Source organism: Sus scrofa, chromosome 7 (genome assembly GCF_054392235.1).
Source record: "Sus scrofa isolate SSC_HxYL_T2T_F1_AM1 chromosome 7, Sscrofa_HxYL_maternal_Yorkshire_Landrace_v2.0, whole genome shotgun sequence".
In the NCBI taxonomy this organism is placed as follows: domain Eukaryota; kingdom Metazoa; phylum Chordata; class Mammalia; order Artiodactyla; family Suidae; genus Sus; species Sus scrofa.
Window position 1 is genome coordinate 44,938,151 of NC_139389.1, and position 17,659 is coordinate 44,955,809.

Below are 17,659 nucleotides of genomic sequence, written 5' to 3' on the forward strand. Positions count from 1 at the left end.
GTGCTAAGTGATTTGACCAGGATCACACAGTGAATCGAGGGCTAAGATGGGGAGGGGAACATGGATTTTTTTTCTTCCTGCCAATCCAGGGTTCTACATGACAGCCAAAATATAAGAACCCATCATCTGGGAGAAAGTCATCCCCACAAGGGAAAAGTGAGCTGAAAGGATCCCTCCTCCCCACTTGTGTCCTGGCAAGATGTTTTTACTCTTCCGTAGTTGAAGCAAGCACATCACGGTAGCTGTGATGGGAAGTGGGAGACAATGCTTAAGAGATGCTTTCCTTAGAGCTAGCTGGATGCAGCCCTGGGAGGAAGAACGGAGGCTCAGGGAGTTCCCGTCATGGCTCAGCAGAAACGAATCTGACTAGTATCCATGAGGACACAGGTTTGATCTTTGGCCTCACTCAGTGGGTTAAGGATCTGGCATTGCCGTGAGCTGTGGTGTAGGTTGCAGACACGGCTCGGATTCTGCATTGCTGTGGCTCTGGCATAGGCTGGTGGCTACAGCTCCGATTCGATCCTTAGCCTGGGAACCTCCATATGCCTTGGGTGCAGCCCTAAAAAAAAAAAAAAAAAAAAAAAAAAGAGGAGGCTCAGAAGAGCTGGACGTAAAATCTTGTGTGATCTTCTACAAACTGCTTCACCTTTCTGAGCTGCAGGTCCCCAACCTGCAAAATGCAGCTAAAAATTTAACACCTCCCTGTGAGACTGGCCTGAGGACCAAGGGCGTTAAGGCCTATCTGAGTGCCTGGATGCTCCCCCCCCAACTCACATACAAGCTATAAGGCCAGGGGGCTGCTCCTGGTGAGTCAGCACCTTCTCCTCTCTGTATTCTTGGTGTCTGCTACAAAAAAACCTGGCACGTAGGAGCCCTCGATAAATGTTGGGGGTTTTTGTTCTGGGGGCTTGGGGGCTTTTTTTCTTCTTAGGGCCAAACCTGCAGCATATGGAAGTTCCCTGGACAGGGGTCGAATTAGAGCTACAGCTGCCGGCCTATCCCATGGCCACAACAACACCCGATTCGAGCCACATTTGCAACCTAAGTCGCAGCTTGTGGCAAAAACGCCGGACCCTTGACCCACTGAGCAAGGCCAGGGATCAAACCTGCGTTCTCATGGTTACTAGTCAGATTCTTAACCCACTGAGCCACAACAGGAACTCAGATACATGTTGATCAAATAAAAGAACAAAATGAACTGTCTGCATTTAAATGTGGTGAGTTTGTGTGATGATGTTGAAATAATAATAACGCGTGTTTGCTATTAATCCGCTATCACCGCCTTTTCTTGGTGGACACAGGCATGACTCCACTACCCTGTGCCTGTCTCCCTTGGAAAAATACCTGAAAACAATAACCCCTGGATAAGAATGCTTTCAGTGATCAGCCTACTAGGTAAGGTGACCGTGTCACTTATTATTCTACACTGGGGCACTTTGAAAGTGAAAGGGGAGCCAGGAGCAATTATGCCTTGACAACTGATACAAACGATGACTATCCCGGGCAAACCAAAATGCTTGGATAGCTTACTCGTAGGGTGCCAGCATGCTCAGAACTCTCTGGAAGAGAGAGCTCCCAATCCTCCAAACCATCCTGACTCCTATGCTCTAGTCAGACCATGCAGAGGGCCCCCTACCTTCTCATCCTACCCCCCACCCCACTGGGAGCTGTGTTCAGACCAGTTCACCAATGTTCTTAGGTTTCAACCTCCAGGTGATCCTGACCCAGACTTCTGCTGCCCTGAGAACCTCCTAGAGTGTTTGCACTGCCCCAAACTGCAAATCAGCCAGTACCCTCCCAATGTCATTCCAGCTCAGGGATTATTCTAGGGACCCCTGTCATCTCTCAGTAGTTTCAATAGCTTATAACCTGTCCTGCTTCTGTTCTTTCTCACCTGTACTCTGTTCTCAACAAAGCAGCCTGGGTGATCTGATAAAAATATGTTGAATCAGGAGTTCCCATTGTGGCTCAGCAGTAACAAACCTGACTAGTATCCATGAGGACACAAGTTCGACCCCTGGCCTTGCTCAGTGGGTTAAGGATCCAGCATCGCCGTGAGCTATGGTGTAAGTCGCAGATCCATCTCGGATCTGGCTTTGCTGTGACTGAGGCATAGGCCAGCGGCTACAGCTCCAATTCAACCCCTAGCCTGGGAATCTCCATATGCCACAGGTATGGCCCTAAACACACACACACACACACAAGAACCTTGGCTTTTTCTCTGAGTGATATGGGAAGCCATTGTCTTTGAATGGAGGAGACAAATGATCCAACTTTTTTTTTTTTTTTTTTAGTATGTTTAACCCACTGAGAAGGCCAGGGATCGAACCCGCATCCTCATTCCTCATGGATACTCGTCAGGGTCATTACCGCTGAGCCACAGTGGAAACTCCAGCGTCCACTCCCTTTGAGTAACAACCCACAGTTTCCTTCCCAATTGGCAGAACTTCCCGCCCCCCTGTCTTAGGACCCTCCTTTCCCAAACTCTGGCCTCCCCAACCAAACCGGCCTGGGTCTCTCTGCAACCGCCCAGTTCAACACAAACCTCGTCCTACTTAAACCCCCGAGAGAGTTTCCCAGCAAATACTCAGGCCACCCACCCTGGGTCCCTTCCACCATCTCCCCCAGGAAGCTGGGTGGGAAACAAAGGTGAAGGGGGAGGAGAAGGAAGAGCACAAGCAGCGTGTGAGCTGGTGCCGAGCTGCGAGCGAGAGCAGGCTGAGCTTTCCCACCTGCCAGCTTCCTGTCTTTGCTACTGATAAATAGGGGCTACTGAGGGCCAGATTTTCCATCCCCCCTTCCCTGCACCCGCTGTCACTCAATTAAAAAAAGATAGAAGGAGAGGGCTTGGGGGAGGGGCCTCTGGCTATAAAGCCCGTGGCCGAGGGGGCTGAGCGCACTCGGCCTGGCCTTCGGGTCCTCTTCCCGTCGCCGCCAGCCCCACGCCCAGGGCAGATTTAGCTGCTGACAGCTGCTTGGGACTCTGCCGCCAGGCCTTGGCCCAGACCCGCCGCCGCCACCTCCCCTCTCCTCTCGGGAACTCCTGAGCACGGCCCCTCCATGGCCCAGAAGGAAGAGGCCGCTGCGGCCGAGGCACCTGCCTCCCAGAATGGTGAGGAGCTGGACAACCTGGAGGACCCCGAGAAGCTGAAGGAGCTGATCGAGCTGCCGCCCTTTGAGATCGTCACGGGGTGAGAGCCGGCTGTGGGGGCACTGGCTGGGGCCAGGCTGGCGGGACCTAGGACGGGGTCATCGTGTGGCAGCAGCCGAGAGCGCGCACCGCGGGGGCTGCAGGGGACACAGCGGCTCATCGCCCTTGGCTTCTCAGAGTGACATCTTGGACCCTCTAATGGGGTTGAGGGGGGAGCTCAGAGGAGACAAAGGCCCAGAGGAGGAAATGGCCCTGGAGGCTTCCTGGTATTAGGGCGTCACCTGCCTCTCAGGGTGAAGGTTACTTGGTCCCAGGGACCGTAGTAAGGACACAGGAGGCCACTGGCGCCTTTCAAAATGGCCCCAAAATACCTCCCCACTCAGCTTCTCTCTGCTTCTGAGCCGGCCTCTCCTCTATGTGTATGTCTCTCACTCTTTCCTTCAAGCTTCTCTCTGGCCTAGAAGATTCTAAGATAGGCAAGGCAGATCCATTCTCTCCCAAGCTAGAGTTAGAAGTGGTTTTTTTCTTTCTCACTGAGTCTTTGGGTCTCCCCAGGGGCTGTCCCCATCTTCCAAGTAACAGGGGCCAGGCCCAGAGCCTCTGGGCAGAGGAGGGGTTCCACCACCCCTCAGTCACAGCCCAGAGGAACCAGGACCCAGAGCCAAGAGTCTTGAGGCCTCAAGGAGGGGGCTGCACACAGGGCACCTCTGGCTCATCCAGATTATGCCAGGAATGAAACCAAGCTGTCTCTCTCCTCTTCCCTCTCTGTCCCTTCAGCAGAAGCTGCTGCTAAGTTGCTAAACAAAGAATCAGAAGGAGGAGTTCCCATTGTGGCACAGTGGAAATGAATCTGACTAGTATCCATGAGGATTTGGGTTCGATCCCTGTCCTCACTCAGTGGGTCGGAGACCTGAGTGGGTCGGAGACCTGGCGTTGCTGTGTGCTGTGGTGTAGATCACAGATGCAGCTCGGATCTGGTGTGGCTGTGGCTGTGGCGTAGGCCAGTGGCTACAGCTCCGATTTGACTCCTAGCCTGGGAACTTCCATAAGCCACAGATGCTGCCCTAAAAAAAAAAAAAAAAAAGAATCAGAAGGGACTGTGTGGGGTCCCAAGGATTCCTTCACCAGAGTCTGCAGCAAGGCCGATGGGCCACAGAGGGGCCACACACAGAGAAATTTCAGGAAGAAGGGAGGCCTGATGCCTTCAGGAGGCTGAGGGAGACGTGGGGGGCAATTGGGAGTTGCTCTGTGAGGCTGGGCAAGTGACTTTCCAGTCCTGGCTGCCCCTTTTTCCTTTGTAACATAAGGACATCACATTAGTTGATTCTGAAGGTCTCTTCCAGCTCAGATATTTTCCGGTTTCTCAGAGAACCTGAGGGACGTTCATCCTGGTGCCTGGAGTGAGCCTGCAGGTTAAAGCCTTGAGCTTGCATTCGCCGACGCCCAACCAAGTAATGTCCCCCTCATCCCAGGATTAAGGGAGCAACGGGGCTCAGATTAATACAGACACAGGGAGAGCCAAGGGCCACCAGACCAGGAGGTCTGATATTCCAGTGGCTCTCTCTGGAAGGAGATGTTTTTTCTAGCATCTAAGCACGCTAGAATCGCCCGTGCTGGCCTTGGTCACATACACAGGCGATTCACACCCACTCTGTGCACCGCCGTTATCTCCCCAGCACAGGGGAGCGCCTGTCCACCACAGAATTAGAGTGTGTTTGTTGAGCTGAATGTGCTTTGGGGGCTCAGGGTGATGGGTTTTAAAAGATTAAATCCTCTGAGGCGTTCCATTGTGGCTCAGTCAGTTAAGAACCCAGTTAGTATCCATGAGAATGTGGGTTCGATCCCTGGCCTCGATCAGTGGGTTAAGGATCCAGTCTTGCCCTGAGCTGTGGTGTAGGTCGAAGACTCGACTTGGACCTGGCGTTGCTGCAGCTGTGGTGTAGGGCAGTAGTTGCAGCTCCAAATCAACTCCTAGCCTGGAAACCTGCATGTGGTGCAGGTACAGCCCTAAAAAAAAAAAAAAAGAAAGAAAGAAAGAAAAAGAAATGTTAAATCCATCAATCCTCTGATGTCACTTAGGCTCACCCAGGGCTTTATAATCCCAGCACATTTTCGCAAGCCTGAGCGCATTCAGCCCCAGCGCAAGGCCGGGAGAGGACCTGTATCGACGCCACTCTACAGAAGGGGAACCTGACAGTCGAGGAGATGGAGTCTCAGCTCCAAGACCATAGAGCCAGTCAGCAGCAGGTCTTCTGACTCCAGCCCAGCGTCCTTTCTGCTGGTCTCCGGAGTGAGGTGGTGAGGCTCCTAGGCCCCCCTGATCCAGGCGGGGCAGCCTTCTGGGCATTTCGAGAGCCGTTCAGGAGGGAGGTGGAGCCCTGGTGTGTTTCCCCAGCCACATGGAACAGCTGTGGAGATCTGTCTCCTGGGCCCCCCGGGTAAACAGACAGCTTAAAATAGCCCTGAGGTGCACGCTGTGTCTGTGCAGGGGCAGGACCTGGACGAGGGAACGGCTCTCCTCTCCCACACTCTCCAGGTGCCCTGGCGTCAAAGGGTCAGCAGGGGAGGGGTCCAGCCACACTGCCCTTAGACCCGGGGCCCCAGGCTAGAACAGCAGGTGGCTTTTCAGAAACTGTCTGAGGGGAGCAGCGATGTCTGCTTGTCCTGAGTCTGGTTTGAGTAGGGCACTCAGGATAGAAAGCAGACATAAGAACGTTTGAAATAACACGGTAGAAAGTGCTAGAGAAAGGTCTAGCGCTGCAGCGGTGTGCCTGGCCCTGTTTTTGCCAGCTGAGACTTGATCGGGGCCTCTCTTACCAAGTCTGTGTTCAGGGGCCTCATGCTGGTTTCTTGAATTCTCCATAATGCCAGCATTTAGGAGAATTAGCAAATATTAGAAATCAGGGCTTTGGAGTTCCCATGATGGTGCAGCAGAAACGAATCCGACTAGGAAGCATGAGGCTGCGTGTTCGACCCCTGACCCAGCTCAGTGGGTTAAGGATCCGGCGTTGCTGTGAGCTGTGGTGTGGGTCACAAATGCGACTCGGACCTGGCATTGCTGTGGCTCTGGTATAGGCTGGCAGCTGTAGCTCCGATTGGACCCCTAGCCTGGGAACCTCCATATGCTGCCGGTGTGGCCCTAAAAAGGACAAAAAAAAAAAAATAGCTATAAAAAAAAAAAAGCCATAGAGAGGAGTCAATATTCAATAAGTATTTTCTGAATAGGAGTCCTTTATTTACTGCCTATTTTCCCCAGAAGTAGTCAACCTCCATGGGGACAGGGACTCTGCCTTTCAGGGGCTTTCTCTCTGCACCCAGGATGGCACCCAGCTGCTAAGAGTTACCCAATAAATATTTGTTGAATGAGTATGTGAACGAATGATGAGCATCTCCTGCGGGACAGGCTCTCTGCCAGGCGTTGGGATAGGGAATTAATTGAGGGGAGGGCCTCCAAGGATAGAAGAGATCTGGCAGCACCAGGCTGAGAAGAGGATTCCACTGGTTGGCACCTGCCTCTGAACTCAGCATGCTTGAGGGGAGCTCTGGGGCTCCAGAGCGGGCTGTCTCCCCATCTCTCCACCCCAGTGATGAGTGACCGAAGCCCCACCTGGCAGCACCCCTTGCTGTGTGTGTGTCTCTCTAGTTATGTTGCATGTGGTTTTACATAAAGCTGAACCTGCTATCAAAGGGGTTATTCTGGAACAGGGATGAATGGCACAGGCAGTGAGTCTCCTTTCAACCACTTCTTAGGCCACCAGTAGTTTACTCCCCACCACGTGAGGATCAGAGAGGGGAGGCAGGGTTCAGAGGAGAAGGGCTGGGCGGGGAGTGAGGGGCTTTTGATGGCACGGTTGATGCCGTGGCCCCTCACCCCTCACCTGCACTCAGGAGCATCCTGGGAGGTTTGTTTCATAAAGAACAGAAGGCAGCCATGACTCTGGCCATGCTGGGCCTGCCCTGAGGGTTGGGGGAAGGCTGCAGAGATGGGGTTTTCTCAGGGAAACAGGGCAGGCTCAGGGATTGCCAGGGGCGGAAGCCCACCCAGGGCTGCCAATCAGGAGCCAGCAGTCCATCAACCCCCACCTTAGCTTGCAGAAGTCAGGCCATTAGAACTCTCTGCTTCCCTACACTTCTGCTTCTGACGATGCTCCCTCCATAGTGGTCTGAAAAGGGGAAAAGGAAGCAAGGATAATTAGTGTTCGGTTATTTTCCATCTGAAAGGCATTTTTTTAGGGCCACACCCATAGCATATGGAAGTTCCCAGGCTAGGGGTCGAACCAGAGCTGTAGCTGCCAGCCTACGCCACAGCCACAGCAACACAGGATCCAAGCCATGTCTGAGACCTACACTACAGCTCATGGCAACGCCAGATCCTTAACCCACTGAACGAGGCCAGGGATCGAACTGGCGTCCTCCTGGATACGTTAGCCACTGAGGCACAAGGGGAACCCCCTGAAATGCATATTTTGAATTGGATATTTTCCTCCCTAATGCACGTCCACCCTTGATAGTGCAGCTTTCAGGCCGAGCCAGGCAGAATGTGTGTTGGGTGTGGCCAGGGCGCACACACATCTTCTCCGTCTTTGTACTGCTAGTGAACAGCACAGTGCTAGGATCACTGAGAGTGTTCGATAAACAGTAAATGGAGGGTTGTGTGAGATTTGGACAATAAAGTTAAGATGGATGTAGGGTTTCTCCAATATCATAAATAAATGTGATGTATAAGTAAAAAAAAAAAAAAAAGGAATAAAAAAGAAAAAGGGAAAAGGAAACCGAAATGGGTAATTCTGCCTCTTTCAAGCAGGTCATGAAAGGTGTAGTGAGAAAAGCAGAAACGAGTCAACACTCCGTTGCCTGTGATTAGGCTTTCCTGCCATGGATGATCTGGGGGCAAATGTTTTCATTTCAATCTGGCTTCCACTGCCCTCCAGGTTCCTTCCTTTAACTGTCTAGATTTATGCTTAGGAAATGCACATTTTTTTTAATGCGAAAGTGAGAAAAATACATATATATATTACATTGACTCACACCCCTTCTCCTTTCATCAAGCAGGCCTTCTTCCCAATTGTTCCTAGCTATGAGGATTCTCGGTTTCCTGCCTAGAGAATTTCAATGCCCAGAAACCAGAGTCTAAGCACCTGAGGGGGGATGGCCTTGTTTGTAGAAAGCATGAGGTAGCGATGCTTAAACAGGTGCTGGGAGGAGTTCCCTGGTGGTCTAGTGGTTATGACTTGGAGCTTTTGCTGCTGTGGCCTGGGTTCAATCTCTGGTCTGGAAATGGAGATGCCAAAAATCAAGCCACTGCACGCTCTAGCCAAAAAGAAAAAGAGAGAGAGAGAGGTTAGACGTTACTGGCTCCTGACTTTGTGGGAATTTGTTATAGCAGCAATAGAAAACTAAATTAGGGAGTTCCTGTTGTGACTCAGAGGCTTAAGAACCTGACTGGTATCCATGAGGATGTGGGTTCAATTCCTGGCCCCGCTCAGTGGGTTAATAATCCGGTGTTGCTGTGAGTTGAGCAGTGTAGGTCACAGATGGGGCTCAGATCTGGCCTTGCTATTGCTGTGCCTGTGGTGTAGGCTGGCAGTTGCGGGTCTAATTCAACCAAAACCTGAGAACTTTCCTATGCCACAGGTACAGCCCTAAAAAGCAAAAAAAAACCCAAAACTAAAACAAAGCCTCCCTTAGAAATAAACATTATCACTTAAAATAAACATTTCGTCCTATTTCTTCTTACACAACATATTATGTGTATATGTTGCATTATGGTAATGTGTATATATACATATATATATATTTTTTTTTTTTTTTAAAGAGGTGTTGGGAGTGGGTAGGAATTATACTGTGGGCTTCTGTGCTTGAACGGGAGACTGAGTCCAGGTAAAGAAGTTTGCCCTCACCATCTCTCTCTCCTGACCACCACTCTAATATGTGCATGTGGACGAATACACACATACACACGCCACTTTAGCAGTAAAACATCTGCTGGGGTTAAGAGCAAAGGGCTATAATATAAATAGCTATGGTACTCAGGCATAGCATGCTACGGGAAAAATAAAAAATGTCTGTGGTTATCTACACACTCACAGTCACTACTGCCTTCCTTCCCCTAGAGGCATAGCAGTACTGACCTCTTCTGTGATTCTAGCGTATCCCCCGAGATGGCCATATGGTCTAGCTCTTTGGAGCTATTTCAAACCTCTGCCACCTCTGTTCTCCTGATGCCCCTCCAGGTTCAGGCTGTTTCAGTCTATAGGAAGCCCAAAGAACTGCATTCAATCTCTATGCTCCTTCTGCAAGACCAAAAACCCTACTGAGAAGCCAGGCAGGCTCAGTCTCTGAACAAGCCCAAGGAAAGCCTGAGAGCCGAGACCTTCCAGGACTTTCCTCTGCCCCTCGAACGCACTTCCCTTCTGAGGCACCCAGTCCAGAAGGCCCCGCGGAGGGGCAGGGCAAACTATGGGGCTGCTGGGCCAAAGGGTTGGAAACCAGTATTTATAGAGAGACGGATGTTCTTCCTCTCTCTGGAGTTTCCGGTGTCTCTGGGTCCTCTTCCTTTGCCTAGAGAAGAAGAGGAGGGGCTGAGAGAAGCTTCACTTGTAGACCATCCAGCCAACTTCCACATCACATGCCGGGCCACTCCTGTCCTCTAGCTGGGCTGTACTTGGCAGAGTTGGAGCAATACTTTGGGGTTTCCACAAGGAAACCTGAGGGACCACACAGGCAGCTATTGCCAAAGTCTCCAAGCCAACCGGGCAGCCATGAATCCTTCCAAGAGTTTCACCTGACAACCCATCATACCGGTGGCTCTGGATTAGATTTCAGGACAGGGTGTAGTCTGGCAAGAGGCCTTGAATTGCCAGAAAAGGTGATCTCTGTGCTTCTCGGGAGAAAAAAAGTCACTCCAGGAAATGAAGAGATCATTTAGTGAGTGGTCTGGTGGGGTGAGTTGAACTAGGGAGAGCTTGGTTATAAATGTTTTCCCAGCAGGGATTGAAAGAGGAGAGGGGGAACCATCAGGCCATCTATTCTCCCCAAATGTTAAGTAAATAATAAACACGTCCACTCAGGGACAGAGGGACTTAGAGAGCTAAATATAGTACCAAAAGGAATCCCAGGGCTTGGTCCCCAAACACATCTATCTCCCCAGTGGAAACTGAACCTGACAGCAGGGAACATGGAAACCTGGGTGGGGAAAATTTGGTGATGGGGGAGGGGAGGACTGCAGGGAAACCGCTCAGGTCTACCCGCCTCTTGGGCACCTGCTGCTCATCCCTAAGAAGCCAAGGGGGATACCAGGGATCGCCCTGCAGCCCAGGGAGCGGGGTGACCTCTCTGAGGGAAGGAAAGGTGCAGAGAGAAGCAAGAGCAGGGTAAGCAGTTGCTATAGGTTATCTTCCGGGGCAAGCACAGAGATTACATTTTGTTAAAAAGAAAACATTCAGCCTCTCCAGCTGGTACTCATCCTCTCCTTCCGACCTTTTCAATCTCTCCTGTTAAAGCCTCTTCATTCTTCTTGTCCTTCAAAGCTGCACGAATCTTCCTGGTTTTAGAAAAACACCCACAGACACATAAAGATAAAAACAGTCTTCGACTCTGAGGATCTCTCCAGCCCCTCTCCTTTTTCTCGCCCTTTCTTTTTTATTTTCTTTTTCTTTTTTGGCCATGGCCTACAGTAGCTTGACGTGGGAATCTCAGGTCCCAGACCAGGGTCGCAGCAGTGAAAGTGCTGAATCCTAACTACTAGCTCACTAGGGAACTCCCTCGCTCCTTCTTATTTCTACTATATTTTTTTCAAACCTGGGCTTTTTCTGCTGCTTTCATTTCCTAATCATCCCTCTCTCCTTGAAGCCACTGGACATATTCATCACCAAGTCTAGTGCCCTAAGAAACCAAGTGAGCTTTCTAAATATTGGGCTTTTCCCCAGCTTCACTCTCTCTGCCTAAAGCCACCACAGGACTCTTCCGTGGACCTCACTTTCATGATAGCTGTCTTTATTCAGGAACCTGTAACAATTCTCTATTGCCTCCTGGATCAAGGCTAAACTTTCAAGAACCTTGTGTCCTCCACTCTACCTCTTCTTTTTAGCAGTTCTCTACTGTTTTGAGATGTTATTGACATCTTCTCTGTGCAGCTAGAATCTAGCTGCTAGATTAGAAGCATCTGGAGGGCAGGGGCCAAGTCTTTTATGATTTTGAAATGAGTCCATACGACATACACACTAACTCATATCAAGGAATCCTCAGGTCGTCTGGCCTCAAAGATTAAACATTCTTGACCATTTATGTGACAACCCTTCCTTCACTTGAGGGGAAAGACAGGCTTGAGAAACTGTCCTTGGGAGAGACTGGGACTGCAAGTTGTAGGCCACCTCATGCCTGAGCTGTAACATACTTGAATGACAAGGGGAGAAATGAAGGCATGAAATGTTCTGTACAACCTTTGCCTTGCTCTGTCAGGAGAAGTTTTACATGCTTGCTACTTTGTAAAATTATTTTTTATTTTGTCTTTTTAGGGCCACATGGTGGCATATGGAAATTCCCAGACTAGGGGTCGAATCAGAGCTGCAGCTGCCGGCCTACACCACCGCCACAGCAACGCAGGATCCTAGCGGCGTCTGTGACCTACACCACAGCTCACGACAGCACCAGATCCTTAACCCACTGAGCAAGGCCAGAGATCGAACCCACGTCCTCATGGAAGCTAGTCAGGTTTGTTAACCACTGAGTCACGACAAGACTCCTACAATTATTATTTGAATATTGCTTTTCCAACCTGGGCACATATCAGAATCATCTGGAGCACTTTAAAAAAAGCAGACTTTGAAAAAGGTTACCCAAGGGGACAGGTTGGGGAGGAGATGGGAGGGATGGACTGGGAGCGTGGGCCTGGCATATGCACACTGAGGTATATGGAACAACTGGCCAACAGGAACCAGCTGTATACCACAGAGAACTCTGCCCAGTATTCTGTGATAATCCATGTGGGAAAAGAATCAGAGAGAATAGATATGTGTATGTGTATGACTGGGTCACTTTGTTGTACAGCAGAAATTATCACAGCCTTGTAAATGAACTATACTTCAATACAACTTTTTAAAAAAATAAAAAATGAAAAAATCCTGATGCCTGGCACAACACTGTAAATCAACTATATTTTAATTAAAAACTAAAAATAATGAAATAAAAATGCTGGTACCTGGCACAGCATTGTAAATCAACTATAATTAAAAAAATAAATAGGGAGTTCCTGTTGTGTCTCAGCGAGTTAAGGACCCGACATTGTCTCTGTGAGGATGCAGGTTTGATTCCTGGCCTTGATCAGTGGGTTGAGGATCTGGTGTTGCTGTGGCTGTGGCATAGGCTGATTCGACCCCTAGCCTGGAAACTTCCATAGGCCACAAGTGCAGCCATAAAAAAATTTTTTTTAATTTAATTTAATTTAAAAAATAAAACAAATAAAAATGCTGAAGCCTGGTCCCCCTCCAGATGTTCTGATTTATTTGGTTTGCTCAGGGGCCTGAGAACAGATATTTGTAGAGTCTTCTAGGGGATTCTAATTAATGTACAGACAGGCTAAAGAGCCACTGATTACAAATTAAAATCAAAGGCTCTAAGGGGAGTGGGAGAGGTTCAGAGGGAAAAGGCAGAATCTTGAGGATGTTATCCAGTTATGTGCCTGACCCCTTGTCATTAGAACCTAGTGTAGGAGTTCCCATTGTGGCTCAGTGGTGACAAACCCCACTAGTATCCATGAGAACACAGGTTCGATCCCTGGCCTTGCTCAATGGATTAAGGCTCTGGTGTTGCCATGAGCTTTGGTGCAGGTCACAGAAGCAGCTCGGATCTGGCATTGCTGTGGCTGTGGCATTAAGCCAGTAGCTGCAGCTGCGATTCTGCCCTTAGCCTGGGATCTTCCACATGCTGCAAGTGCAGCCCTAAAAAAAAAAAAAAAAAAAAAAAAAAAAAAAAAAAAAAGAACCTAGTGTAAGATCAGAAACTTCGCTGGATGATCTGAACCTGGACAAAAAGAACATTTTCAAGAACCTTATTAAAATAAACGCTGGCAAGAGTAGAGCTGGCACTCTATAAAATAATCTGTTCATTTTTTTTTAAATCAAAGTAAGAGAACTTGATTTGTCTCTTGGCATAAGATCTATTCACATTTTCAAATGAAAAGTACAAAACGATGAGAAAAAAAAAGAGTCACTGATTTAGAAGTGTGTGTGTGTGTGTGTGTGTCTGTGTGTGTCTGTGTGTGTGATGGGCGTGAGGGTGAAGAGTTTGGAGACCGGTCCTAATAGGGTGTCCTGGATGCATGCCTCCCTCCACATTCTTCCCTCTCCTTTAGATAGAAACCCTTCTGAATCCCTACCTGCCTTTTTATCACGGCTGTTAGCGCAGGCGAGGTATCCAGGAGTCAATGTGAACGTGTCTCCGAGTTACTGAACTTGGAAAGCCGGACTCCAGGCTAGTCCTAGAACCAGAACTCATCATTCCCTCGCCTTCTCTGTGCCTTTGTCTCCTCGACCCGCAGGGAGCGGCTGCCTGTCAACTTCTTTAAGTTTCAGTTCCGGAATGTGGAGTACAGCTCCGGGCGGAACAAGACCTTCCTCTGCTACGTGATCGAAGCGCAGAGCAAGGGAGGCCAAGTGCAGGCGACGCGGGGGTACCTGGAGGATGAGCACGCGGCCGCCCACGCGGAGGAAGCCTTCTTCAACACGATCCTGCCCGCCTTCGACCCGGCCGTGCGCTACGTGGTCACCTGGTACGTGTCCTCCAGCCCCTGCGCGGCCTGCGCGGACCGCATCATCAAAACCCTCAACAAGGCCAAGAACCTGCGCCTGCTCATCCTGGTGGGGCGGCTCTTCATGTGGGAGGAGCCCGAGATCCAGGCGGCTCTGAGGAGGCTGAAGGAAGCCGGCTGCAGGCTGCGCATCATGAAGCCCCAGGACTTCGAGTACGTCTGGCAGAATTTTGTGGAGCAAGAGGAGGGCGAATCCAAGGCCTTTGAGCCCTGGGAGGACATTCAGGAGAACTTCCTGTACTACGAGGAGAAGTTGGCGGACATCCTCAAGTAGGCGGACTGGGCCCAGCCTCACGTGAGTCGTGGCACCAGCGCTCTTTGCGCTGTTAACTTGGGTGGAAGGTCAGGCGGAGTGAGTGCCCCGATTTTCCTCTGAAAGGATCTCTTTCATTTCTCTGCTTGTGGTTGGTTGTAAAAACATTCTTAGAAGTTCCCCCCTTCCTTTCTCTTTCCTCTAAATGCTTCTCCCTAAATCCTTTTCTCTTCTACCCCTTTGTAGTTAAACTGTCCCCATAACTTGGAGTGCCCAAGGGTGGCAGGAATCAGGAAGCTTTAATGAGACAGAATGACTTCCTTAGTAAGACTCCAATGGCCCAAGGACCTGTTACTAAACAGCAGAGATATTTCAGTCCCCTAAGCATGTCCCCATGTCCACCTGTCCAGACTTTAACTCTGGTCACATTCTAGATGCCCTGCCCCCAACCCCATCTGCAGTCTTAACATTTCATTTCTCTGTAATGCAAGCTTTTCTTTCTTTAAGGGGCTTTTTTTTTTTTTTTTTTCTTCATTTTTCAGTACTTTTGAAAGTCCCCAAATGGATTTGTCATCAACTTTTTGGAGGCCAGAGATAGTTTCATGTTTTCAATGGTTCTGCTTTGAGGGAGATCAATAATTGCTGGGTGAATGTATAAGAACATTTCTCTTATGTTGAGGAGGCCTCAGCAGAATTTGCAGAAAAATGTGGATAATAAATACAGCAACAAGTTCTTCTATAGTGGAATGTTTAAAGGGTTAAGCAGATGTTTGTAAATTAGGTAGCAGCTCCCAAGTAGCCTCCTACAGATACTAAGATGTGGTAGAACTGGAAGTAAAGATTAGCTATTTAAGCAAATAATTAGGACACAATTAAGGCCAATTTGGCCTCTTGCTGAGGGTAAATTAGACTCTCAGAGAACAGGCCGATTGCCCTCAGGAAAGAGGGTAAAGGATCCTTTAGTATCTCCTTTTGAATTTGGTCTGATCTACTTTGCTCCCCCAGAAGTGCTGTAACTGAGTCCCTTTACAAGACCTGAGTTACTGATCGAAATTTTCTGGTAACAGAGAAAGGGTCTTCACCACCCTCGTACCCAACTTTAATTCTGGGACAACTCACATATTAATAACACAGGAAAGCAGCATGCTTCCTTGAAGATATGACATTTATTTTGGGTGTCTCTCGCTCCTAATACTCTGAAGAGAAGATGTCCCTTTATGGACACACGCTGGAAATATCAGTGTTCCAGTGCTTGATGTCAGCAGGTGTTTGCTATTAGACATGCCCACAGGGTGCCTGATCCTTCTCCAGTTGAGCAGCCGCCAGTCCATGAAGACCCCATGTTCAGCCATTTCGTACAAAAAGCAGAACCCATTCACTGAATTCAGTGAGACTATGGTTGGATATGCCACGTGATGCTTTGTTCACACAAAAAAGGGAGTGTATTTTCAGAGGTCACCCTTGGAACTGTAGTAAGAGTTCCAAGGGTGACCTCTGAAAATACAAAATTAACTTTTAAATTCCTTGAAGATTTTATTAGCATGGGGACGGTCACTGTAGTTATAAAACCTACACAGATTCTGTAGAATGTTGGCTGGTAGCCTAATTTGAACTCTAGGATACTTTCTTCTTAAATATCTTTCAGAGTCATGGGCCACTTCTTCCAGCTGCCAAGCTAGCAAGACCTCAAAGATGTGTGTGTGTGTTTTCCATTAAGTTAAATAATTAAATGGCTAAATCTGCTATAAAAATTAAGCATTTCAAGGAGGATTAAAAAGAGCTTTTAATTTTGGCTAATTGAGAGTTGTATTTTATGCTAACCTAAACAGAAGTAAAATAGATAAACCATTTTGAGGGAAAAGTCCATTTCTAAGTCAAATTATTTTCCAATAAAATGTTATTGGACATGTTCCACACTAGAAGCTTCCTCCCATTAGTGTACATAACTGTATCATCTGGACCCATTAACATGCTTCCCTGTACTCTATTTGAGTTCCTGAAGGGAAAGGTTAAAATGTACCAAGTTTAAAAAAAAAAAAAAAAAAAAACTGGCATGAAATCAAGTTGTAATCTAAAAGCCCCAAAGAGCTCTGCTTAATTAAAACACTCAAGAAATAAGCATTTGTTAAAGAAAATTTGCCTCCTAGTTCTTATTCCATCTTTATTTATTTATTTATTTATTTAGTCTTTTTGCTTTTTCTTGAGCCACTCCCGAGGCATATGGAGGTTCCCAGGCTGGGGGTCTAATCAGAGCCACAGCAACGTGGGATCCAAGCTGCATCTGCGACCCCACACCACAGCTCACGGAAATGCCAGATCCTTAACCCACTGAGCAAGGCCAGGGATCGAACCCGCAACCTCATGGTTCCTAGTTGGATTCGTTAACCACTGTGCCACGACGGGAACTCCTCTTATTCCATCTTTAAAAAAAAAAAAAAAAAAAAATGACGGAATAGGATTTAACCATATATTTAACTCGAGAACAGAATTCAAGCAGCTCTCTCTCCTGGGCTGTCCTCGGTGTGACCCACACCAAAACAGGAGTGAAAACAAACCCAGTCCTAAGTAGACCAGATATCAGAGGAGACAGTGGAGTTGACATGCGGGCACTTGCTGGGGAAGGCACACAGAAGGCCTAGCTCAAAAAGAAAACTCTTTTGTTTGGGGCCAAAGGGGCTCTCAGTAATATGCTTTGTCTTCTTACTAAGGTCGGCCTGCTGCCAAGAGACAGCAATGACACATGTGGCCATCTGGGACGTGCCTGACTTCCCAATAGCACTTGGAGCTGGACAACATTCAACACCAACCAATCCTACTGCACAAGGCCCTCAGAGGACTCCAAATACACTTATGCTGTAAATCATTGACGCTGCGCCTCTCTCTCTAAGGCTGCTCTTGGGAGCTGCGAGGAGAGAAATGGCAACCACACGCGGGCACCAGGCATCCGTGGGGCTGAAGGTCCTCCTTATTCCCCTGACTGGGCTGCTTACGGCAAAAAGCCTCAAAGATGTGCAAAGTCTGCACATCTTTGAAATATGTCCAGAAATGCATCCGATGTTAAGTTGGGATTTTTTTTTTTTTAAAGAAAAACAGCAACATTAATAAAAAAAGGTGGTGTGGTCTTTCTGTGACCAGCTTTTTTAAGGAACTTGGACATTTAGAAATTACTTTGGACAGTGAGCAAGTCTTGGGAATAGGGCTGTCCCAGGCTATGAACCAAGCTTAAACAACACATAAAGGGGGAGGAAGACTTAAACCAGGACTTGCCTGGATAACACAGGATGTGCCAACTCCCCCATCCACACTTCACACCTTGGTCTTGACCTTCATAAAATATTTTCTTCCAAGATCACTTGTAAATGAGTGTCTTTTCCTTCCTCTGGAGACAAGGACTGTGGCAGAGGATAAGACAAAAGGCATTGGAAATGCAGTATAACGTATATAAACA

General features: G+C 48.5%; 1 protein-coding gene across 1 annotated transcript; it reads left to right on the forward strand.

Annotated features, from left to right (window-relative positions):
• The first annotated feature begins 2,896 nt into the window (after nucleotides 1-2,896).
• On the forward strand, nucleotides 2,897-17,333 carry APOBEC2 (apolipoprotein B mRNA editing enzyme catalytic subunit 2). Its single transcript, XM_001928899.7, has 3 exons — nucleotides 2,897-3,191; nucleotides 13,689-14,253; nucleotides 16,920-17,333. Exons 1-2 carry the CDS (start codon nucleotides 3,061-3,063, stop codon nucleotides 14,230-14,232), a joined length of 675 nt encoding a protein of 224 aa, XP_001928934.3. The 5' UTR covers nucleotides 2,897-3,060; the 3' UTR covers nucleotides 14,233-14,253; nucleotides 16,920-17,333.
• Nucleotides 17,334-17,659: the final 326 nt, after the last annotated feature.

Bases quoted from the DNA above. Each gene is read 5' to 3' on its own strand.
- APOBEC2 (XM_001928899.7), top strand. From the start codon at position 3,061: ATGGCCCAGAAGGAAGAGGCCGCTGCGGCCGAGGCACCTGCCTCCCAG. The intron at 3,192-13,688 runs GTGAGAGCCGGC...CTCGACCCGCAG, and splicing joins CCCTTTGAGATCGTCACGGG to GGAGCGGCTGCCTGTCAACT.